The sequence below is a fragment of the Falco punctatus genome, assembly GCF_963210335.1.
Source record: "Falco punctatus genome assembly, chromosome: 10".
Classification (NCBI taxonomy): domain Eukaryota; kingdom Metazoa; phylum Chordata; class Aves; order Falconiformes; family Falconidae; genus Falco; species Falco punctatus.
Window position 1 is genome coordinate 18587468 of NC_137590.1, and position 25713 is coordinate 18613180.

General features: G+C 45.5%; 1 protein-coding gene across 10 annotated transcripts; it reads right to left on the reverse strand.

Annotated features, from left to right (window-relative positions):
* Positions 1-337: 337 nt before the first annotated feature.
* Positions 338-25502, reverse strand: DEAF1 (DEAF1 transcription factor; the record flags this gene model as incomplete). 10 transcript variants are annotated; one of them, XR_013930718.1, is made up of 14 exons in its annotated part: positions 338-475; positions 1087-1539; positions 2895-2981; positions 4767-4832; positions 12146-12396; positions 16817-16945; positions 17716-17844; positions 19661-19787; positions 20676-20741; positions 21458-21597; positions 22427-22573; positions 23487-23616; positions 24028-24125; positions 25193-25502. XR_013930718.1 is itself a non-coding variant. In XM_080404150.1 (13 exons), the coding sequence occupies 13 exons, from the start codon at positions 25500-25502 to the stop codon at positions 1161-1163; spliced, it is 1785 nt and encodes a 594-aa protein (XP_080260276.1). In that variant the 3' UTR covers positions 830-1160. The 10 variants fall into 10 exon arrangements, 5 of the variants coding, with proteins under 5 accessions (XP_080260276.1, XP_080260275.1, XP_080260274.1 ...); XR_013930719.1 differs by having other exon boundaries at positions 1087-1265; positions 2895-2984; XR_013930720.1 differs by having other exon boundaries at positions 2895-2984.
* Between the last annotated feature and the right edge of the window lie 211 nt (positions 25503-25713).

A 25713-nucleotide genomic window follows, 5' to 3' on the forward strand; every position in this document is an offset into this window, starting at 1 on the left:
CCACCGGCAAAGCCCGCCAACCGGCACTGCTGAAGGGAGACCACAGCAGCGCAGCAAATGCTGTAAGAGGTGACAAAGTGACACAAGGAGTGTAACAAAACAAGACCTTTAAGATTCACAGAGGAAGGAAGGAACTTGTCAAAACCCACCAGTGTAAGACATAAGTATTTTCAGGTGCTTTTTTCTCTATTAGTACTTTCCTGTAACTCTGCATAGAGTTTTCTCCTGACAGCATCTGCGGTGCTGGATTGGGTCACCCCGTGCTGCAGCGGTGACCCTTCTCGGGGTGTAAGCGAAACAATAACCCTCTTCAGCCACCAGTACAAAACTAGACTGAATAACCAGAGAGGACAAGTAACCCCTCGCATTGCTATGCCTGCGGCTAAAAAGCATAAAACCTACCCAGAGGTGTCTGCTGAGAGTCCTCCAGCCTGGGGCATTAATCTTCAAACATGAATAAAGGTGCCTGATCAACCTAAATTATTAAAGAAGTACATGAATAATTAAGTTATTTTGTTGCAGTGAATGAAACAACTTCCTAATGCTCACCACTTCTGTAATTAGTAACTACTGAAAGTCAGTGACAGGACAGGACTCTATTAATCAGCTTCACTCTGGGCTTGATCAGATCTGATTTTGGCCAGATGGACAAGAGCCGCAGCCCTGGCGCGGCACATAGTGATACCACGCTCCCCCCGCTGCACAAACACGTCCCAGCCGGCCTCCGACAGAGAGTAAAGACATGTGTAACTGCAGCTGCGTTGTAGCTGCACCGATTACCGGTACGTTAAAGTGCTGCTGCAGGAATTAAACAGGACCGGCGGTGTGCTCGTGCCTTCACCGCATTTTATTTAACAACATGTCATTTTTCACTTATATTCAAGTACACAAGCTCTGATGTGTTCCAAATTTGCCCAGCACAGAGGGAACACAGGAAAAAATAAAAAGGCCTTCCACTGGCAAACTAAGAATTTGTACTGACTTCGTCACGCAATTAAATAAACCAAATGAAGTTCGTTTCTGTTTTCAAACCAGAGGTAGGGAGGCCCAGGGAGAAGGATACACCGGCAAATCTCATTGCAGCACCTGCTTTAGATCCATCTCAAGAGAGATGAGGAGATCGCTGTAATCCACACGGTGGAGGTTCCAGTCTGGCAAAGTCAAAACTTCCTGAAGCCGAAGGTGGCTCCCAGCGGCCAGGCTGCAGTTTGGCGGGGTTGCGTTTTCCAGATGAGGTTGTCACAGTCTCTGTATTGTCCCAGGTTCTGGAAGAGGATCAGGAGTATGCAAATGCTGTCACAGTATCAAAAAGTCTTTCAAAAATGAGTTCGCTAGTGAGAAGAGTGTGGTGGTAAAGGACAGGCTGTTCACGTGGGGCTGCCGAGCCAGCCGGCCACACCGCGCTGCGCATGAACGGTACAGAGGTAGGTTTGCTCACACGGTGACTTTCTCTATTACGCTGTCTGTGACGTGCACCTCGTTGGCCTGCACCGTCACGGTGGCCGACTGGCCACAGACGTGCTGGTGGTCCTTCCAGTCCTGCAGGGGAGAGCAGATGGAAAGGCCATGAAGGGACAGGGCCCTCGGAAGGCGCGCAGCCTGCAAAGGCACGCCGGGCCCCGGCAGAAGCCGTTTGAGAAGCGCCTTCCCCAGCAGATGGGCTGCAGCAGGTCCCCAGTGCTCGCCCAAAGACGACTAACAAGGGATGGGAAAGGAACCGGCTGGGGGTCAGTGTTAGAGGCAGGAACAAACCGAGCAAAATGCTGGCTTCCCAACCCAACCCAGCCAGGACACCGATGTCAGGGCACGGAGAATTGACTAAACCAGAGTCAGAACGTTGACTTAAAGCCTCTCCTTAAAGACAGCTCATTGCAAGCCCCCCCTGAAGGGCAGCGCCATACAGGGGTCTCAGTTGAGCAGCAGCAGAGGAACACAGCCCCCGCGGAGGCCGCCTGGCTGCAACTCCTAGGCTGAACTAACAGAATACTCCTCTGACTTGCTCAGCCCAGAGGCGCACATCACGGCTCACAAAGGTGGGGGAATCTCAAGGACCAACAAGCACTTCAAACTCTCACTCTCTTGCAGTACAGAGCACCAGCTCCAGCCATGGGCAGATGTCCCCTCAGAAGTGACAAGCTGTCTAGGAGGGGGACAAAAGGTGACTGCTGGGTGCCATCTCCCAGCGTGCTTCGTGCCGAGGACAACACGGTGGCGTTACTGTCCCTGAGATGCCCGGGGAGGCAGCAGGCAGACCCTGCAAGGTTTCTGCAGGTAGCATTTGTTTTGTCTTTGGATTTGTCATCTTTCTGCTGTGCAGACAGGGAACTTGGCCACCGTCACTTTGTTACAGGCAAAAAGAAACAGTCAATATTCTTTGCTGCTCAATACACCTGACCGCAGCTGATTCAGACCAAGCTCTGGCAGAACCCTATCCCCCAGCTAAACCAAATCACCCTTTACTCTAAAGCAGGGCACCAAGGTTCTTACAAGGGACCTGTGCAAAACACAAAGCACAGCACCTTCCTCTGCCGTACTTCCTTGTACCTGTTTCCACCTCCCATGTTCAAAATCATACAGTTCGTCCCACTGTATCATCTGTAGCATCACAAATAACATGAAGAACAAGGGAACTGTGTCCTCAGTGACACAGCAGGAGCGCAGGTACTGAGGAGCATTCAGCACACCAGGAAGCACCAGGGAAGGGTTGTAAAGGTGCCCCCAGCTAAGCAGCCCCACACAGTGAGGTGCCTGCACCCTCATTCCCCATGTGACTCTGACTTTTAGATCACCTTCAAGAAGGTGCCTGCAGATCTGGGGACCTTCCCTACTCATTTGATCCGAGCTATCACTCCTCTCCAGACAATTGAACCTGCAACTCACCAACACGCTCATACCTTCCGCTGGCAGAAAGTGGAGCAGTAGTTGACTTTGTGGCATCCTGTGCACTCGTTCGTAGCCTCCCGACCGCAGTTGACACAGGACTGCTGTGAAAATGGACGGCAAAGCAACCACGTCAGAGATAAAAGCAACAGAGAGATCACCAAAGCCTCATACAGGTGCTTAATATGACATAATGCGGGAGCAGCAGTGAAGCCCCCATTTCCCCATACATCCTCCACACAGGAACACAAACAGGCCCAGTGGCTTCTGGATGCACCTTCAGAGACCTGCTCTCCCTGCCATTTTAGGAGGGATCACCTGGGACATGGAATGCCCTTTCTGGTGGGCAAGAAGCCCTCCAAAACCGTGTGTGAGACACTGAGCGGTCACGGAAACCTGCCCACAGCACCACAGAGACGCCTCCCACCACGCAGGGCACCCATCGGCCCCAGCCAGGTCGCTGCAGGCTCCAGCAGGAGCCCGTCTCAGCCAGGGCAGTTGTATTCCCAACAGCGGTGTGTGGGCTCTGCACAGGCCAGCACCACCTGAGCTTGGAGTTTATCTCAAATTTAAAGTTTTAAAGGCAGATTTGGTTGGTGGTTTTGTTTGGTTTATAATCCTGCCTATGTCTGAGAGAGGGTCTGAGGAAGGACAACAGGAGTGGGAATAAGAATGGGCTCCTTCAGTTTCACTCTTCCCTGTTTTTAGAGAGGAACAAGGGATGTGCTCCCATGGGCTGAGCAGGCTTGTTCCTTTGCCAGTCAGCAGCACGACTGCATAGGCAGCGTCCCGACAGGAGACAGAAGACAGAGGAGTAAAATGAAGGCTATAACAGGAGCAAGGACTTAAAGCTATAAGTAAGGCAAGATAGGATACATGGATGGAAAATCACACCTGGTTTTTAAAGGGTGTTTTGTGTCTATCGCTTTCATCTTATATCAGCGACATCAATTAACATAACCTGTATATGTGGTGGAAATATCATTGAACTACCACAAAAATAAGCACTTCACAGAGCATTCCATTTCCAACTCATCAAATTACTGACAAATCATTAGCACGTCAGAGCAGCAGTGCAAGGCTATGACAAGAAGTGTTTCTCGGCTGTGAAAGTATCACAGGCGTCTTTAGTTCCACCAGCTCCTCTCTTTTGAGCACAACCACCCTAACGATCGGCGCCCTGATTAACATCACACCATCATCTCACGTGGTTCATCACACCATCTGCTCACATCTCACCAAGGTACCTACAATTAATAGTCGGTGTGACTGAACTGTATTTGTATTCCTGGTGTACAGCCGGGGATTCAGGCCACCGCACAGGGGCTTCAAGCTGCTCGCTGGGACTTGCAAAGCCCATCCCAAAGGGACATTTGATTGAGGCTGTTCATAACCTGACAGTGGTGGAAAATGCTGAAAATACACAGTGCATGCAGCAAGCAGAGATCTTGGAAAGATATTGAACAACACAGACAGCTGTAAGGGGTCCTGAACCAGGGGTCCGGAAGTTACTACCTCAACTCACACTCTCATTCTGAAAGGCAGAGGGAATCAGGCAGGTTTGAAAACCAGGACACAAAGGAAGAGAGTTCCCTTCCTACCACACCTTGGTGCCGGGCATCCCTTCCAGCTGCCGCCCCATGGCTCGGAGGTGAGTGAGGGGGATTAACCTGGCCAGGTAACAGTAACGGACTGTGCAAACCTGCAAGGCTTGGGACAGGTGACACACTCCGCTCGCGCAGAGCGTTACCAATCTCTGCCAGAAGGCAAGGCCAGATAACAGAATAGACAACTTCCACAGCAATGATAAAAAACTCCACATCTTTAAATGGAACGAGACAAAGAACAAAAGACTCTTCATAAAATATGAGGCGTCCCCAGCTTACCTTGATGATGATTTCTGTTTTCCCATCCACATCTTCCGTTTGTTGAAATAACTGGTTCTGATATTGCTGCAAGGAAAAACACACCAGGCTTGTCATTTCGCAGCCAGAGCATGATGTGAGGGGTTGAAAGGGTGCTCTCGACGGAGGGTCCTGGCACTCAGCTTGCTTCTGTCAAGCCCGACGCCGCAGTTGCAAGAGGATAGAGCGGAACCTCGCTGCTCCCTTCTAAGAGAGGGGCACTGTCACCTTATGTGCAGGCAGATGAAGAAGCCTGTGAGAAAACGGCCCGAGGTGACAACCTGCCAGTTAAGTGCAGATTTACTCAAACCCCACTCTCCCCACTCCATCCAGCCAAGCACTCCTCTTCAACATGGGTGGCTTCATTGCCACAAGGGAACTGCATCCCTCCCACGCAAGAACCAAAGAAGTTGGCAAAGGAAACGGAGGAAAATGCCAAGGTAACAGGGCCAAGTACCATCTTCTTGGGCCAAATTTTGCATCAAGTCCAGTGATCCTAACCCACTAACGGGCAAAAGGAGTCTGGAGGGATGGCATAGCCCAACAGAATGGATTAGGAAAAAAAACAAAAAAAACCAGACAAAACTAACAGACCCAAGACTTAGAAACAGCATCAACCATAACCATTACTCCTCCTTTTAAAATAAAAGTGCTTTCAAATAGGTTTGGAATTAAGCAGTCCTCGGCAGGTGACTTTGAAAGCACGCTTCAGGTGTGGCAGATTTACTTTGAGCCGGTTCAAGTCCAGCTGGGTGCTGCTCCACCCACTGCCTTGTCACACACAGCAGCCAACACTGCCGAGAGACAGGAGCCCTAAACCAAAGAAATTCAGAAATTATCCTGATCTGATTATGTTCTAACAAATTTATTTGGGACAGCTATAAAGTATGAAATAAAGCCAAACCCCTACCTTCAGGCAAAGCAGGTTTATCCAGGACTACAACCCAACATATAAGGAGATTAAAGGCTTAATTTACAAGTGTCTCTATGACCTGACATCACAGTATTTATTCTCCTGTGAAATCACAACCATCCAAACCTTTATATCACCATGACGCAAATTCAAATTTAAAAACTTCAGGAAGATGAAGGAGGCAGCAGGGAAACCTCTCGCCGTGGACCGCAAGGGGTGTGACTGGGTTCTGCCTTTATTTGACAAATAGACCAGACCAGGCTAATTAGCCAGGCAGGAAACAAGGACAGCATCCCCAATGCTTCCAGTACTGTGCAGGCAAAGCGTGCATTGCCTGTATGGAAACTTCAAAATTACTGTTTTGAAAAGCAAAATTGTGTCCACACACCATAAGCATTCTTGTGAAGACAGGGAACACAACAGCAAGCTTGAGAGGGGGTCTCCAGCCTCAGAATCAGTCCCGCTACATCTCAAGAAGAAAAGTACCTTGATCCTTGAGAGAATCATTAACAGTCGTGAGCACCGGCCTGGACAAGCTGGGCCTCAACACCTCGTGCTGCAGCCTCTGCCCTCTGCCACCCTGCACAGGCAGGGAACTGGGCTGACAGGGAACTGCAGATCCTTTGGGAAAGATTCAAATGAGCTTTGCACCGTGAAGTGAAAGACAAATGACCCATGCTAAGAGTACTAGCCTAGGAAAACCGCATGATGTTTCTAAACTTCTTTTTAGTGAAGAAAGCGGAAATACAGATGCCAAAGCATGCAGTGAGCTGGCACTTCAACCCATCTTGAAAACCTCCATACAATCATCCCAGCTGGTACTGTCTCCTCTGCAACAGCCCGTGCAGACAGTGCCGGGGCTGGACACACTGAATTCCAGTTCTGATAACGCACCAAAGCTCCGGAATTCAAACCATTTCCACCACCAGACTCCACTTCACCCTCTGCAAGTGTGGCTAATCCTGTTTTCCAGGGAGACTGCCAATGAGAAAGACACCAAGAGGGAGTCCAGCCACCTCTGTCCTTGTCTGAGCCACAGCAGCTCTTCCACCTCCACCCTCAGCCCCCGAAACCTGCTGATGGAAACCACACATTAATCCCCTCCTGTCTCCTTTCCATCCAGCCCCATAGCGAGTCCTGGTTCTGCACAGCCCATGCCATGAAGAATTCAAGCCATGCAGAAACTACAGAAGAGGAAAAGGTGTGGTAAGAGAGAGGATCAAACCAGACACACACAGATCTCTCAGAAACAGCTCCAGAAAACCGACAAACTCCAATTCTCCACTGTTTTCACTGCTACTTTGGAGTACAAGCCATTATTTGCTTACTAGAGCTACATTTCTTAAATGCCCAACCCTTTTTACGTTAATTTCATACTCTCTAGCCCTGAATTGTTTTAATCTTTCTAAAAAAATAATTCAGATGGTCCAGCTGTTAGCTGATTTAATCTTTCACCTTGTTTTTGAATGGGCTGGGTTCCGAAAGCATCGCTGCATTACACAGAGGACTATTTCAATTCAACACTTTGTGAGATTTTGACACATTCTTTTTTACAGAAAAACTGTTTAACACATTTCCCGAATGCCTTTATAATCTTCCAGCAATGTCTTCCGGCACAGAATTTGGTGACTTCATATATTCTTCCCCTCCTAAAGTTTATCTGACATAAATGATGGCTTAATGCACACTCAAAAAAATTACATTGCCAGACCTCTGTGTACTGTCTTTAATCCACTGTTGGGACAGTCCTGCAAATCATCAAATATCTCTTGCAAGAGACACTGAGCCCTTGTTGCCCTGCTCACCCTCTTCCTAAATGTTTGTCCCTAAACCAAAAAACGCAGTAAACCCAACGTTCAGATAGTAACCAGAGGATCAGATACACTCAGTCACAAGCTAATTAATAACGACAGTGGAGAACTTTTTCTTAACAGCTGCATGAGGCTCTGACAGAGCAGTTGTATCTAATGAATCCCATGCAAAATGCTACAATTCAAAAAAGCCTATAAATATTTTGATATTTTCATTTTTTGCAATGAGCATGACACATTTTAGAAGTTGATATAAACACTGAGCTGGAGGGTTTGTGGTTTGCTTTTCTTTCATAATGTTATTCCCCAAGACTTCGAAGTAACACAGATCTAAGATACGTTTGCTGTTTGCGGATACAAAGCCGTGCTCAGGCCAAGCACAGCCGTATACGCGCCTGTTGCTAACAGACGGAAAGCACAAGGCTTACATGAGGCTGTCACCGTTCCTTAAACGGTCAGCTCCACGCCTGGAACTGCCTCTGTGAGGGCTCTGCTTATTAATTAAGGAGTTCGCATCATTGACAGGCACGTGAGAGACTGCAGACAGCGTACACAACAGGAAAGGTATTGTTAACCACTTTCTTAGACTCTAAAACAATTTTATTTCAAAAAAAAATTGCAGAAGAAATATTTTCATAAATGCCAGAATTGTAGATTTTGGGTTTACAAATTGCCCTTATTTCTAGGACTTACAAGGTTAATGCTTTTTTACACAGCCTTTTACCCAGAGACCCTACCACTCTGCAAACTGGCATGCCAGCCCTCCGTGAAGGAAGCATTATCCTTACTTTAAAGAGCAGGCTCTGAGGCCCAAAGAGGCCAAGGACTTACCCAGGGGCATCTAAATAACTTGTGGCAAAGATGAAAACAAAGTTTGGAAGAGATCCTCAGTCTTGAAATTTGCCCAGCAAACCATGATCCTTAAAACAAATTTACAGAAATCAAAGAGGACAAAGATAAGCAACAGAGTGCATGTAAGGGCTTGCAAATGACAAAATTACGTGCAAGAAAAACCTCTGTCGGTGAAGCAGTTTGCTCCAGCACATGGAATCTGTTTTTTTCTTCAGAACAGCTAAGGATGTCACCAGTCCCTGACACACATTTATACGGCTGTGACCGGACTAGCAGGGAGGCAGAGTGAAAAACACCCTCATGTCAGACATGAGAGAAGAGTGGAAGACAAGTGTATTTTTCCATATTTTCTCCTATTGTCCATGCAGATGGGCATTTATATTCCATGACTGTACAGCATGATGCCTAAACGCCCACCACTTCCCAATTCAGCTCCCCTGTTGTTTTTAAGAACTCTGTACCTAGGTATCGCCATGTGTTTGGAACTGCAATTAGGTATCCTACCCTCCTGCAAAATTCCCATTAGACATGCCACCCTAAGGAAGAAACGTGACTGCAGATGCTTCTGATTTGTGCTGCATTTACAATTTTTTATGGTTTTCACTTGCTACATTTAGCAGATCCCCTTCCTACCACAATTCCTCTCTGATGTCAGCATTTCCTCCTTCAAAATGATATAAACAACAGGAATAATGTATTCCTAAGACTCCTTTGAATAGTCCTGGATAATATCATTAGCAAGTGTGACCAGAATGAAACAGTGATGATCTCACAGATAAGAACATCAGTGTACAGGCAGCACAAATGCCTCCCCTACTGCAAGGCAGCTCAGAGCAAAGCCTGCCTTCCACCGATCAGAGCTCTGTACCTCCCACAGGCACTTACCACTGCTCAGTACAGAGTACAGCTTCTGGTACTTATGGCTAAGTCAACCCAAATACTGCTACATGGGAGCAGACTGGCTCACTTGTGATGTTTACTGAACTCCAAACCCCATTAAATAATAAGTATAGTAAGTGAAAAACAATATAGTGAGTGACTTGCAATATACAACAAGGCATACAAGCTGTCACTAAAAATTCTTAATGCTTAATTTATTGCTCTCTAGGAAGACTGAAACAAAACTAGCACACAACTAAGTTCTCCTGCGTGTTCGCTGCTCTTGCGACCACTTCTCTACTCTGCTTAAACTTGGGGCCACTTCAGACTTCCTCTGAAGGGCAGGCAAAGACAGTGCTGCCCCAAGCGCTGCGTCTTGCTTTCTGTTGGAAGGCAGAGGCAATCTCCCTCTTTCGCAGGGGTGGCAGAGGGATCTGCTCAGGGATACGGACAGTTCCAAGATCAAAAGTGCTTGACCTCAACATCCCCAAGAGCTAGGACGCTGAACTGGGGGAACGGCTCTGCACTACTCTGAAAATTAAAGATACCTGTTAGTTATGGTCATGGCAATGAAGTTTGTGTATCCAGTGGGAACCAGCCTGCTCCTAATAGATTTCTTTAATCCTGCGATGTATTAAGTCACTCTTCCAGGAAGAGCTGAGTCCACAGCTCTATTATAATTTAATCTGTTGTACAGCCTTTGCTCTGCAGCTCTGATACAATGACACAATACTTCACTTCTAAATACCTAGGACCATCCCACTGCACAGAAATTCTGCAAGCTGGTGGCTTTCCTACAGAGCAGCACCCACGCTGCTGTGTTCACCGTGTCCGCTCATGCAAATGGAGGAGGTGGCAAGAAGATTCCCCCCGTTAGCCCACACAAGTTCTGTCAGTGTAACAAACACAAAGTGGTGATAAAGCACCTTTGTATTAGGCCAGCAAAAATCAACAACCAGCAAGGCAGGCAGACACCTCTTTCTCCCTCTCATATACCTTAACTGTTAAAAAAAGCAGCTTGACCACACACACATACTTCAGGTGGGAAAGAGACTTGCATTACAAATCAGGGAAACGTTCGTGAAAATCGGAAAAGCACCTTTGACCAACACAAAAGCAGACAGCCAATCATTTGACATTTATTGTAATTATTTCCAATGCCAGCCCTGTACCCCAAAACCCAGAGTTTTGTCCAAAGACAGAATTCACTAGAAGGAAATTTAGAAACAGCTACCTGTGATATTGCCCAGATGGTTCCAGAAGCTAGCACACAGCTGCAACCTTGAGAATTGTTATTTGGATTTTTAAAAATGACCACCATGAGCAAATGTTTTTATCAAAATACAAAACTGTTGAAGTACGCGTTACACAGTAAGAATGGTAAGACACACAAGTTGTATAACTGGGGCTTCAGTAATTACTGGGAAAGGGGCTTCCTCTGGAAACAAACACGTGCTCATCCTTGCCTTGTAAAGTCAGCACTTTAATCAACACACAGGAGTGACTTTAACTCCTGTTCCCAGGGCAAGAAGAAACTAGAAGCACACTGAAGTGAGTTGGATTTGGATCAGAGGGTGAGAGGAATGGACTCTGAACAACCGTTCCAGAAACCACTGTAAGGATAAACAGAAGGGAAGACAGCACATAAACTGGAAAAAGAGCAGAGAGCGAAGTTAAACAGAGTCAGATGTTCATCTCTACACTGTGTCAAAGCTTCCATTTTTTGGTATCCCATGCTCTACAAGCTTTTTAGCAGCAGATGGCCCAAACCTGGACAGCAGCACAAATACCCGTTGTGCCCAGGTGGAAGGCAGGGAAGAATTAGACTCTCATTGTATCACACACCTGCACATCAAGGATGCAGCGTACAGAAGAGTTTAGCAGAGACAACGTGGCAAAGAATATCAAAGACGCTGCAAGGACTGTCATAGGGGTTCTCAGTTCTCAGCAAAGTCTTCCCACACACATTTCTTCAAGGTCTCTTGCTGCACACTCGTGCCTATGAATTCAGTGGAAAGCTGACGTTAGCAATAACGCCGATGGCAACAGCAGATAGTGTGGTGTACAGGAAGGGAATTCACCAGCTACTGACTGTGACACCGCCTCCACAGAACACTGCCCCCCACCTCTCTCCCTCAAGTCCACACCAGCAGCTGTGGATCTGTGGGAGAAGGGGAATGCATTCAGCAGTGCATGGAGCCAGATTCAGGGTGCATGCATAAAGCTGGTGTTAAGAAGAATCCAGGGTTCCTACCATGCATCAATTAAAGAGAAGAAAAGCAGGGAGAACAGGGCAGACCTGGCAGCTAATCCCTTACCGAGGAGAGAAGGGCCACTGTGTACAAGGCAATGCTCCTGTAACGCCAGCCGGCCTTGCAGTCTTACCACAGGACTCGTGCAAGATCAGCTTTGCTTGCACAATGCTCAGTAAGACACCACTAAATTTTACTGCTTACCTTCCCTATGAACTCCTCGCTGGCTGTTCTCTTTATCTCTCTACCTCTTCAGGCCATCACACGCCTCTTTGATAGCCTCACTCACCTGACATAAAGCAGCCACCGCGCGGCTGAACGCTCACCATCTTTCCGATACCGGGGTTCAGTGCTCACATCTCATAAATTTAAGGATGGTCGATGGGACAGCTCAGGACTGGTAACACCAGACAGTCTGTATTACAAACCTCTACCCACAGCTCCTGGGGTCCCAGAGCAGTCTGTTCCTCTCCCCGTGATACAAATAATTCAGGAAGATTTCTCTTGCTAACACTGCTCTCAAGACACTGAGAAATGATTTCTAAGGGCTACCACTGTTACAGCCAGTGAAAACCAGCGAGGTGCTACTCTGTTCAGCACTCAGCCAAAAAGATGCCCTTGGCTGAGTCATCTGACCTCCTCTGGCATAATTACCTCTTTCCTCTCCACATCAGCTTGAATTTTTGCTTGCGTAACAGCGGCCTCGCGGAAGGAGGAGCTGGCCTGTTTAGCCTGTTCAATGAGAGTCTTCAGTTGCTGGGCGGTGTTGAGCAATGAATTGACCATCTCTTCCAAGTACAGCCAGCTCCGCTGCTCTGTTACTTCCAGCCCATTCACAACTGAAGGGGATATGGCTTTGGTGGGGGTCGTGGGGGGCACCGCCAGGGCAGGGAGCGAGGTTAACACTGAAAATAAAGAAAGAAAAATAATATATATAGAATTAGAGCATTTCATTTCCATAAAGCTGGGGCTGGGGGTGTTTGTTGTTTTTCTTTTTTAAATATGTCCTGCAAAAATTTCCAATCCGGCTACATTTTCACTAAACAGACCCTACCTCTTGTGCCCCAAAGTGCACAGAATTGGTCTGTGCAGAACAAGCTTTTGGGGCACTCTCAAAGCCATGGGACAGAAGAACATGTACTCCTGACCCTACTGTTTACTCTGGGAAGGAATGAACACCTCCAAGCTCTACTGCACAATTCACAATTAAGCAGTAAAGCAGCATTCCCAGGAACTCTTCTGCCACCATCACAATGTTCCACTCAATGTTTCCCTTAACTATTGCTAAGTAAGGTTATGAGGTTTTAAGACCAAACACAGAAATACCCTGATGTCACTACACAGATGTCAATTCTCAGGTTGCAGAACTACAACAGGCACAGATCCACACTGCACTCCCCTGAACTTCCTGAATTCTGATCTTAACCATAACCTTGGCCCAAGACCAGAATAAAGCCAAGACTGTTATCATCACCTCAAAATTACAGGTATTACAAACATGAGCTTTCCAAAACCACCGGCTGGGAAGCCCTTTAAAAACCCCCTCCATAACTGCAATTTCTTTGGACCCCTTCATCCTGGATACTACCCACAAAACAAACTATGACCACAAAAATACACATACCACGCTGAAACACCAAAAATTTTCATAAAAGGTGTTTTTCACAGCTGTATTTATCAGTTTCAAATATCCTGGGTATTCTGAACAGCAATGCTCGCTGCAAGCTCTGAAACCTCTCCTTGCCTAATCCCAAAGGTGAGAGCGCATGCGTACAGTCCAGATGGAAGTTCTAGCTTCAGACACTAATCAGTTTTACACTGTGTTGGACAGTTTTCAAGAAAGACACTTCTTGTCTATGGCCCTTTCCTCCAGCATCCTAACCACAACCCTTCACTCTTGTATAAACTAGAATGCTACAGGTATGAAACGAAATACAGAAGCACAAAAGCACAGCAATATTTACTCCAATACTCTAAGAGACATTAAAAGAAGAAAAAAGCCCCACTAATTATTGAGCTACTGCAGCCTTTACATTTTCAGATCCTAACCACAACCTTTACAGTAACTGCAGTGTATAGGAAGCCACCAGAACGAAGCTAAACTCCTGTCCTGGTGATCTAAACACACTGTCCTTGAACTCGGCTCCAATTACGGGGGCTCTGCAGTCCTCCCTTTCCCAAAGCCTGTCAGAAAATACAAGCCCTAGAAAACCAACAATGTCTGCCTTAGCCTTACTTCTGCCAATGTTTCAAAAACCAAGCAGTTACTGTGTCATTGCAACATCTACTTTCCACAGCACTAGGTTTGCATATACACTGGGAGACCACAGTATGAGGAAATTAAATCTAGATTCAGGAAGCCAACAATACACAGTGTAATCTCACCTTGGGCAACATTTCCAGGAATAAATGTTATCTGGTTTTACAGGCCTTACTTTTCCAAAATTTAACTCTAGCGATAAATACCATCTGCCACAAAATTACATCTGAGACATTCACATTTACCAGCAGCTGACTTCTAAAATCCTCACTAAGTTGTTTTTTAGCAAAAAAAAGAAAAAAGAGAGCACCAACTTTAGTGTTGTGCAGCCTTATTACCCCAAAATCTATTGATAGTCTGTTTCAGGATTTTCCCTCACATCTTTAGATAGGCGTTTCAAAACAATTCAGCACACAGAAAAAGCAGTAAGTACTGTGAGCTGAGAAACAACATTCCTTCCTGGAGAGTTCTGTGCTGTCAAGGGAAGAGCTGTTAGTATTTCAGGTACCAAGAGTCAACTAGTTTCCTTGATTTTTTAAATAGTCAGTGACACATTCGTATAATAAATACAAGATCATTCCAAGTGATGGACACTGTGGTCCTCTGAGAAACGTTGAACGGAGCTGGGAATGTAACTTCAGTAGCACCGAGCCATTTAAATCCTGTCTGCACCCCAACAGTGTCTGCTTTTCCTTTAGAAGCACTGTTCTTTTAACACTTCTGCCAGGCAGCTTGTCCTCCAGCTCCCGCACAACTGAGGCTACGAAAGATAATGCACTGAGAATGTCTCTGAGCATCTGCAGCATTCCAAGGAGTGCCTGCAGACAGCTGCAGCCACTGCTGGGTTCTGACCACTGTTTTCATTAAAATGGACCATGATTGGAGCCATTTTCCTTGAAACCAAAGTTAAGAAATTTACTAAGCAGGAAGTTCTTGGAAAAAATGTGGAGGCTGAAGTGCCCCAAAGGCACTTTTAAATCATTTACTTTATTATCAATCTCCTATCACAATCCATTTTGGATGTCATCACAGATACTGGCTTTCCTGTCATGCTGGTCTGTCTAAGGTGGTGCCACCAAGGCAGAAACAAGCCCCAAACCTCCCTCACTGAAGGATGGAGATACAGAATAGCAAACTGCACAGCCTAGTTAAAAAAACCCAGCAGACTTCCCCCACTCAGGAAAAAATCTTCTTGACTACACTTCAAATGGTACTTGAAATTCAACTGCAAATACTGTCCGTCCTGAACAGCAACTGGCCAACACAGCCTCCTGCGCCAGGCTGTAATTCCAGCAGTTCCATTCACAGTGAACCTCTCCTTAGTAAAGCATCTGCAGACAAACAAGACTTCTTGCAAGACTGCACTGACTATCTTCCAAGACACTAATTTAAGTGTATTAACACTTTAACCCTTTTCACGTCATGCCTGGTCATTTTTCATGCAAGCAGCAAAAGCTGCAAGAATCCAGCACAGACGTGGGGAGTGAGAACAAGCCTCAAAACCCACAGTACTGCAGGTCACCGTGTGTTAGATCATGACCTTCTCTGACAGACAGCATTGCAAATTCACCACACAGGCAAAAGGACATTTTACGCTCAATGGCCCTTAATTAAAATAGTAAGGTCAAACAATGTGCACATAACTGGCACAGAACTATTTGCACTTAGATATGAGTAAGAGATAAACTGGTCTTCTATCAGCAGCTGTTTGCAGAAGAGCCTTTCCCACTGCTACATTTCCAGCACAATATTTATCCCAGCATGGCATTTGATAACTTATCTAACAGGAATTACTTCCAGTTCCTCATTTTGGCATAGGTACATCAGTCAAGAGAAACTATTCACCGGTGAAAAAAAGATAATCAATGTTTAATTAGCAACATCAAGATCTCAAAAATCAACAAGATTTCATTCTGGACAGAGCAGGAATGCACTGTGCTGCCCTGAGTAAGTAAAAGGTCATACAGAGGGAAGAACACAGGCTTTAAAAAAGAAAGACTTTAGACTGCACAAAGGAATACAAATGTTTACACGTTCTTTTCTTGATGTCTGAGAGAACAGCAACAGGGATCAAAACCTGCCTGTCTTACAGCTCCTCTGTGTCAGCAACATCAGTATCAGAGTAACTTAACAGAATCGCAGAAATGAGAGAAGAGCCCACAAACCACCTAACTCATCAGGCTGCCAGCGGCAGGCTATTCTCTGCTGTATCTCTTGTCCAGGGTCAATAAAAACCACACAAAGCAAGAACAACACTCCAAGTTTGCAACTCCAGTGTCTTCAACACTTCCAGTTTCCATCAGTACAGGCAACACTCAAATAGCATTGTAGTGGCTTGATGTATCAACCGGCTCTACAAATGAAAGGTCATTAAGTTTACATAATATAATTTCATTTGAAGAGATATCTGATAATCAGTTTAACTCATCCTGTCAAACGCTGAAGGGATGATATGCATTCATCATTTTTCATACTGTCTTGTCTGGTTTTCACTCCAGAGCCCATCTGACCAGAGCAGGGCAGGCTCTCATTGCACTTGTTAACCAGCACCTCTCACCCCTGCACGAATGTCAGCATTAAGGGATGGAAAACAGAAACTGGATGTGAGCACCACACCAAACCAGCCCAAAACTGCCTCAGCACGTTTCAGTGGGTTCAGAAAGAGATGTGAGAATGTTTAGAAAAGCTTCTGTGACATAATTTTAAAGGTGATGGTCTCCTCAGACCAAACAGTAAATAAATGTTTAGCCCCAGTGCCCAAGTGGCAACAAAAGCCTTGAAGCAAAAGCCTTAGGAAAGACAGGGGGCTGCAAGGTGATTTAGGAAGCAGGATCACAACAGCCTCCTCTGGTAGAAGCCAACAAATCGAAGTTCTCAATAATGCAGGAAAAAACTTTTCAGAGTGGAAAACCTGCTTGTCCAAATCTTAACAACCACAAAACTTGTAAGTGAAACACAGCAAACTTTATTTTTCTGCCTCAATCTTTACCTATACTGAGAAAGAAGATTAAAAAGTAAATTCAGGCACTGCTAACTGACTGTCACGTGACGGAAATAAAACATACCAATTTTGGGATGAGACGTTGGCAGTGCAGCTTCTGGAAAAGCTGAAATCTGACAGTTGTCCTGGTAACTCGGATAGTGAGGCTCTGGGTGATTGACCCGGCAAGGCTGCTGGACATTGGTATCCTGAACTGCAGAAGAACAACAGCATTGTGAACCACTGCGTGACAGCTGTCAGGCATTTCTTATGCTTTCACCCAGATTTTTATTATCTTTTATACAAGTTCCTATACTTTATGGTAAATCCAAGGGTTGCAAATGAGAAACAGTAGCATATTACACAGCTAGCAAGCAAGGCAACCTTGTAGTGATTTCACCTCCCTCTGCTATCATTAAAAGGCAAAGCTTTACTTTTGGCTTCCCTCCTGCACACCTACATATTTACAATAACCACAGGACTCCAAACTATGGTTCTCAGAGCAGGATAGCTCCCTCAGCAGAGCTCACAACTCCAGGTATGAATCAAACTGAAATATATGTTAAGCATTTATATGTTATTTGATTCATTCTGGCATTTTTCATCATTTATTCAGCGTTCTTCACCTAGTTCCAACACTCAGCTAGGTGTGTGTGGGGGGGGTTGTAGTATTTCAGGGCAAAGGAGGAGTGAAAAAAATTACAGCAGTAACCATAAACCCCTAGAAATCAGCAGCAGTGTACACTGGCAGCTGCAACATCTGGACAAAACTTTTAACTTCTTTTGTGCAACTGGTAAGATTTCAAGCTGCTGAAATCATTTCAAAGGAAGGACCGCAGGTTACATATATTCTCTCTGTAAGGTCTTGAGAAATAAATCCTTCATGCAGCATTCAAAATGCTTCCTCCCATAGCAGTGGGCGCCCAAACCTTTTTTTTCTCTCCTTCTCACAGGTATCTAGCAGACACACAGTTGAACTCTTACCAGTGGCTCCAGTGAAAACATCACCCTGGGACGGACTTTCCGAGATAATTGCTGTGGCTTCCACTGTCGATGCACGATCAAAGGTCAGAGCACCAGAGGTAGTGATCTGTCCAGAAGGAGTCACGGTGACTGGAAATATTAGAAGTACTTTCATAATTAACACTCAGCGTGGAGGCCTCAGCTGTTCAGCTGTTGATACCCCTGTGCTGTCTCATCCAAAGTCAGTGAACTCACACATCAGTAAATGGCCTGTGAGAACCCAAGTTTGGATCACACCAACGACCAATACAATTGAAAATGGGAATAAAAGCCCCATTTCATGGCTTCTGCTGTCCTTCTGCAGGCCTCTGTTTCTTCTGTGGGTGTACAAGGCCAGAATGCTCACTTACAACATAACATCTCCTAAATCACCAGCTTCTTAACGATTGTATGAGCAGTAACTCAGCACCTACCATAAAGGTTCAGTGGGGCCACAAAACCCATCAGTCTCTGGCTGATCCTGATTTATTACAGCTGTAGCAAGGGTGGTTCTTACTACTTAAATTAATAAAAAAAAACCTGTGGAATCCAACTAATTGTATGCCAGTTTGGTTAGCTCGACAATTTTAGCTGTCTGTCTACACAATGTGATATAACGTGCTTGGCCAACGCAAAGAACAAGTCACAAAATCCTTTTGGATTAATATAACTGAGCGGCTCCAAAATATTTCAAACCCTTTTTAAACAGGATTAATCTGGCACCATTAACTGGTAATGGGCTCAGTCAGAAGGATCTTTTTGCAAACAGTAATTCCATTTTAAGACATTGAAGCTACAGATTCGTGCCTGGTGAAATAATGTGGCTGCTACCAAAACAAGCAGTCCTCCCCTCCTGCACTGCCAGTGTGAGCAAATGCGCAACCTCACAGCACCTCACATTAACAAACCAATACAGATTAAACCTATTTGGGGAATTAAAAAAAAAACAAAACCAACTAAACCACAAAACAACTCTACAGAATCCTTGTGTATTTCTCTTCCTACTGTTGCTGTTAATCTAATCTGTTCTTTTTTGAATTTCTGTTGCTTCTTCCTCAATTCACTTTGTAATGTTACCATCCAGATGACGCTTGTGTGATGAGAGCAGGAGGACACATGAATGTGACTGGCAACGTGTGAGCTGGATGAGCTTGCAAATTAATTTCTGTTCTCACACAGATGGTTTGACAATCAAAAACAGTGAGTAACAAAGCATGTCCTGCGTGCTAGAGAGGGATTTGCAGATGAAAGCCTCACCTTCTGCCTCTTTCATTAACGACACTGAGGCTGTGTATTTCATTCCAGCTGCTTAGTGCCTACTTTTCTACATATTTCAAGAAATAGCACAAATCCTATTCATAGCCCCCACCAGCTTCCAAAGGACCAAAGGCAAGCTCAGGGGATGGAATGGGGATTTGTGGCAGAGCAGAAAACCCTCCCCACAAACCAATTTCAATAGCAGGAAATGTCTCAATTGTCATTTGTGAAAATTACCTATCTGAAACCCACTACAGATCAAAGCCAGGGCTCCACAACTCCCCCTGAACTGTCAGGCTGAGAGAGCAGGTAGCAGTGGGAAATACAACCCAGATCTCTCTCAGAACAAAGTATGAAACATACTGCTCACTGCCAAAGTATTTTAAGAAGCTTAAAACCAAGTGGCCAGGAGGTCTAGAGTTGCACTTTTTCCTACTCAACTTGCGGTCCAGATGTGGCAACATTACTAAATTCTACAAAATAATTTAGGTAAAATTTAGGTAAAGACACTGAGCCAATAAAACTATCCAATGAAAAGGAAGTGGCAAAAAAAGCCCAAAACTTCTTTTGTTGGCTAATTCCAAGGGGCCACTGACAGACATAAAATATCTAGTGTAGCAATTCTTCATCAAAACAGAGAAGCAATTTTTACCAGGAGAAAAGAACCTACATGTAGTAGCAGCTGTTGCAGGAAGCAGAGTGATGTTTTTGGGGCAATCCTTCTTCACTGGAGTTGCAGGTATTTCAGTTTCTTTTTTCCGCCTTTTATATGGTACAAAGAGTCGTACAGGGCCACTCTAGGCAATAAAAAAAAAAACACACAAAGAAAGAAAGGGAAAAGAAAAAAGGAAAAGGCATTAGCTGCGGCACCTCTTTGGAGACTTTGGGTTTACTCTCATCTTTTCCAGACGCAGCTAAGGTCAAGCAGCACCTATCTCTCATGGAAGATGTGTGGTTTACAACAACTAACCAAAACCCGTACATTTCTCCAAACCAAAGGAACTTTGTGGAAGAAAAAACACTCATCTCCCTCCAGCTGAAGAGGCACAGATCCAGCCTCTTCCCACTATTACTTAAGGAGCGGAACTAGTCAGAGGTGGTGGAAGACAAGAGTGCCAGAGTGAGGAGAAGACAGGAAACAGTCAGTTCAGGTCTAGGAAACAAGCAAATCATCCAGTTCATAGCAGAAAAGAAACACAAAACACTACTTCAAGTCAAGCTAAAGACTTCTGCTTTCAGGACTTTAACCGAATTTTTGAAACAAACAAAAAAGCAAAACCAAACCCAACCAACCAAAAAATGCAAGCAGTTTAATATGAAAGCATAGATGCAACATATAGTATTACATTACTTCCATATAAAAACATTTTTCCAACTCAAAAAATTGAAATTTGAGTAAAAAATCACAACTAGCTTTGACATCCCCAAAAGGCATTTTACATAAATATGTTTTTTAGAAAAGAAAAATGAAGAAAAAAGCAGTAACTATGATCCAGTTTTACTGAAGCTACTATGCAATAGCACTAGCAGTTCCTTATCTCCTTTCTTTGCAGCAAGGACAAAACACACTGCAACCACAATACCTGTGAACATTTCTACGATGCTCTTGACCTGCTTGCAAATGTCTGTGGCTGCTTGACCAGTTAATTATTTTTAAACTAATGGATGTAAAGCCTTCAACTCACCAGAGTCATGTCGTCGCAGCAAGCAGCACAAGTACAAGAGGCAGCATGGGGATTTAAAATCCCATCCTGAAATTAGAAGATTACTAGTTCAGCATTAGTCAGCAAAACTGAGGGTGTGACTGCACTCTGCTACAGGAATCGGACGTCTCCCAGAGAAACATCCCCATTCCCTCCCTGCAGACTCTATACAACAGAGAGAGCAGCTCCCCTACACCATAGTGATGGGGTGAGCGCACAGGAGGAGAGTGAAGGAAAACCAAACACTTTTCAAATGAAAAGGCAAAGATATGTGAATCTGAGACTTCACAAAGTTTCTGCCCAAGCAGAAATCAACTGTCAGCCTAATAGCAATGCCAAGTTCTCCACAAGAGTCCTGCACAGTGCAGGAAATAAAGGACTCAAAGTCATAATAAATGGTGCAAGTGAAAACTGTTTGTCCCGCAAACAGAATTAAACAGATCAGGTTACTGAACTACAGTATCATGGGTGAGAGCTCACTTCTCAGTTTCCGCAGTACAGCTCAAGGCTGGACTTCATCCTGCATAAACCGCAATCCCTTTTCAAGTACAAGCAAGATCTGTATTGTGCTATTTGGAAACACATCTATAAAAATTCCTCTCACATCACTGATTCTCAACCAAATTAAAATGTCACTTCTGAGTTGCCCCACAGCACCATCACACAGAGGCAGTGCCCACAGCTCAGACTGCAGCACTGGGCAGACTCTGCCCAGACTCGGCCTGCCCCTTCCAGCAGAAAGGAGGAAGCAAACTTAACCTTACGTGAATAAGGCACTGCAGTGGCCTCCCAGCATAGCGGATGCTCCTCTTCCAGTCTTTGCTGCTGGCTCGTCCTGCCATAGCTTCAAATTCAGTAGGGCTGTACCAGTTGTCCCCTTGCTTGATGCACCTACCACGGCCACCTGAAATACAAGAAATTGTTAGTACAAGTTAAGAATCATTTTGCCACTTTTCCCTAAAAAGTAAATACTGAAATTGCTGGAGAAAATAGCAGTTAATCTAGAGCAATCACCAAATATGCCCACCTGCTACCTCTCATCACTTTAGGATAACCATGCCCATTGATTATCTTGGCTATGACAATGACTGTGCATGTTTAGAGAGCTCCAACTTTGGGCCTCACCAATGCATCAAAAGGCTGGAAAAAATTACTCATCCACATGAAGGGTAAGTCTGTCTTGGATAACACCATGAATGTAAACCTTTCCTTAATTTGCACTTAAATTTCTAATCCTTCTGGTCGTAATAAAAACCCTCCATCCATGAAAGCAGCACTGTGCTGTGCAGTTCGGCTTGCCAACAGTTTCTGCTGCTGCTTCTTCAGCTTTCCCACAGAGATAAAAGAGAAGAGGAGGAGCTAAGGCAGCTAAGGAGTCCCCTTAGGAGACAAGCTCTCCATCTTCCATTCCAGCAGGGATTCTTTATAGAGATTTGTAGAAACACAGGCCTACTTCTGAGACAAAAAGAACATTAGAGGAGTCAACCTATTACCGGGGAGACTCACTACACAGCAGCCTGTATCTTCACAGATTTAAGAAAAAACGTTAAAAAGCCTCTGAAGAAAAAGCAAAACAGAAGAGAACAATAGTATCAAAAGGGACTAGGCTGGATAGGAAACTGCCTTTTTTTCCCCCCTCACAATGGGCCCATAGAAGTAGTGTGAATAAAAGAAGAGTGCACCGAGTGAAGGTGGAGCAGTCACACTTCCTCACCCAAGAAGGTCGCTATTACCTGAGCCGAGTCTGTTTTTATACAGAATGCCGCTGATATTCCGGCACCTCACCGGGAGCTCATTCTCATACACAGATGGGTCCCAGTTGTACTTGGTTCCAGTTTTTTCCTGGACGGTTGTTAAAGGAGTAGGAGGAGATTGCGGTCCTTTGAAAAAAAGAAAAGAAAGGTGACAGCAACCAAAAAGCACACTGACTATACCTTCACACACTCAGTTTGGCTAGGGCAACAGCATCAAGCAGTTAACTGAAACAGCTAAAACCTCTCCGCAGCAGTGTGAGTTACATGGTGCACCGCAAAAAATTGAGCTTGAACACTCTGAAAATGACAAAAAGAAAAGAAACTGCATCTTAGGGAACACACTCTAACAGTGCACTAAATGCTGAGGTTGTAACCTGCAGTGGTGTAAGGAGCTGGCTGGATCTTTCCCTTCCCAGAGGCCGACCCTGCAATGCATCTTTAGATCGCTGAAGGTTTGCCATGTCATTTGATGTGCAGAAACTGCCAAGCAGCCCTGAACAAAACCTTAGCAATACAGACAGAATCATAGAGTATCTCAGTCTCAAGTTGGAAAGGACACATGAGGATCATCAAGTCCAACTCCCTGCTCCTCAACTGTTGTGACACAGTATCAGCAAGCAGCCTGACTTGAGGTAAAACTATATTCAAGGACCCTTTAAAAAGAGCCCAAGCACAGAACTAGGAGATTTACATTTTTATTATCAATATTGAAATGGTCCATCCGCCTTTGGGGGTGAGATGGGGGTAGAAAGCCAACAGCCCAGCAGCAGGGCAAGATTTTTCAAGATGCTTATTTGCAAGGGTTAGGGCAAAGAATAAGAAAATGAAATATATCTGTGACAGGAAAAAAACCCCAAAAAGTAAGCATTCTTCTACTCCCAAGAAATACAAGAGGTACTGCGTGAAAAGGCAACAAACAATTCTTACAAGGCAACTGCACAATATTAGGCACGTTTTTTAATCCTAGAAACACAATGAAAAGTGGAGAAAAAGCGACCCCTTCAGGAGAATGACACTTCAGAAACAGATTGCCTTATACCTGGTGTGAGAGGTGCTGATGGCCCCTTTAGCCCTGTGGTTTCCACAATGCTGCCGTCTGTGTGAACCACTATGAGAGTGGCCTTTTCAGTATTCAAGCTGTCCCCAATCTGGAGGGCTGTTCTCCCAGACTATAGAAGAAATAAAGAGTTTAAATTGATAAAATTAAAATAGCAATGTATTTTAGATTTCCCCTAATCTTCTCAAAGGTCCCCTCAACCACCAACTGTATGGCAGTTACTAGGTTAGTTTCTGAGCTTTCAGCCAACCAAATCCAAAGGTTACATGTTCCAGGTCATCAGTTCCATTACAGAATAAGTATATGCAGGGGGGAAAGGTAAAAAAAACCCAAAACTCTCCAAAGTGATAGAAGAAAAAACTGTCTGTCCCCCAGCTAATGGTTTGGTGGCTTAAAGCCTGTATACTGCAATGAAAACCTATCTTTAACCTTACCACAGCTCAAACACAAACCGAGCTCTTCATTTACACAAAGAAAGTACGTGGGACTTTGCTAAGACCCTCAAATGAAAGGACAAACTTACCAACACATGTCCTGAAATTGAAGCTGCATTTGCCACAGATGTAGTGAAAACATTGTCTGCAGAGGCACCAACGTTGGCTACTGTCACTGTGGTGACTTCTGAAATGTAAAACAGATATAAAGTTAATATTCTGCTGCATCCAGACAGACTGATAAACTGGTAAACATAAAAAATATAAATGTATATAATTGTGTTTCCTTCTTCCTATTCAACATTTTTATTTTGCATGACACCTTTAAGTTGTTACAAACACAATCATTATGTTTCGTAAGATTCAGGCTGAACATGCTTTAAACTCGTTGAGACTGTAACAGTAGTTAGCAGCATGTGATGAACTAAGGGGAAAAAATATTGCATCTGTACTAAAAAAACCCTGAAACTGATGATTTTTATGAAAAGATGGGTGATTGGTAAACATCAAGATAAGAAGAACAACCAACACTCTCGCTGCTATATATTCATTTCTAGGCTACCATTATCTGTATACTTGGTCCAGGTAAAAACTGTCCAAACATAACAACCAGATGCATCCATAATGTACAGCATATTTATATATGCTGCATATTTAAATGGCCTATTTATGCTATATATAAAAATATATAATAAAAATATACTTATATATTTAAAAACAAACATTATGTATGTGGCATGTCTTTTTACATATGCATAAATATAAAGCACGTATGTATAAAAACCTAGCTAAACCCAGAGGTTTTTCAGTACCACACGCAGGGTAGGACTGATGCAGACAGCCCCCCAGGTTCCGAGGGGCTCTGTACCAGTCTCCCTCCAAAACCCTGCGTGTTTCAGGGCACTTTGTTAACGGGACACAGGGCCAAGGTCAGTTTAGCAGTACAAAAGCAGTTCTTGCTCATTTTACTTCACGTTATGTGGTGCAAAAGCGAGGAGCGTGTGGTTTCCTAGGAGTGTGGGAGTGACTTGAGCCTCAGCTTGCACCTGCGCTTTCCTCACTGCACTCCTGAGGTAAATTACTGCATTTGTACGCCGGTGTACGCCGGGCAGGCGGGGGGGGGCGGGGGCAGCCCTGGAGGTGGCCGAGGGGACAAGGAGCGGCCACGGCCAGGGCAGGCTGCAGCCCCGCGGCGGCCGCGGCTGAGGCGACGGCGCTGAGGGAGCGGCGCATGCGCGCCCCGCCCGCCCTGACCTGCGAAGGCGGCGGCGGCCTCGTCGGCGCTCGGCAGGGGCTCGGCTCCCATCTCGATGTGCTCGGCATTTGCCGCCATCACCGTCACCGCCGTCACCTGCGCCGCCGCCTCCGCCTCCTCCTCCTCCTCCTCTTCTTCCTCGGGCTCCGGCTCCGCCTCCGACTCTGAGGCTGCCGCTTGCGGTGGCGGCTGCTGCTGCTGTTCGGGTCCTTCTGCGGCCGCCGCAGCCGCCGCCACTGCGGCTGCCGCCGCCACTGCCGCCGCCTCCGCTAAGCCTAGCTGCTTTGCCGCCGAGTCGGCGTCCTCCATCCGAGGCGGGCAGCGGGAGCCGAGCCCGCCCGAGCGGGCCCGCCGCCCGCCGCGCCCCCCCCCGAGCGCCCCTGCGGGTCCCACGCGGGGGGGGGGGGGGCGATCCTCCGAGGTCCCTCGAGCGCTCTTCGGCGAGCAGCCGAGCGGTGCCGAGCTCGCCCGAGCGCTTCCGAACGTGTTCACCGGGCGGAATCGAGCGCTTCCGAGCCGC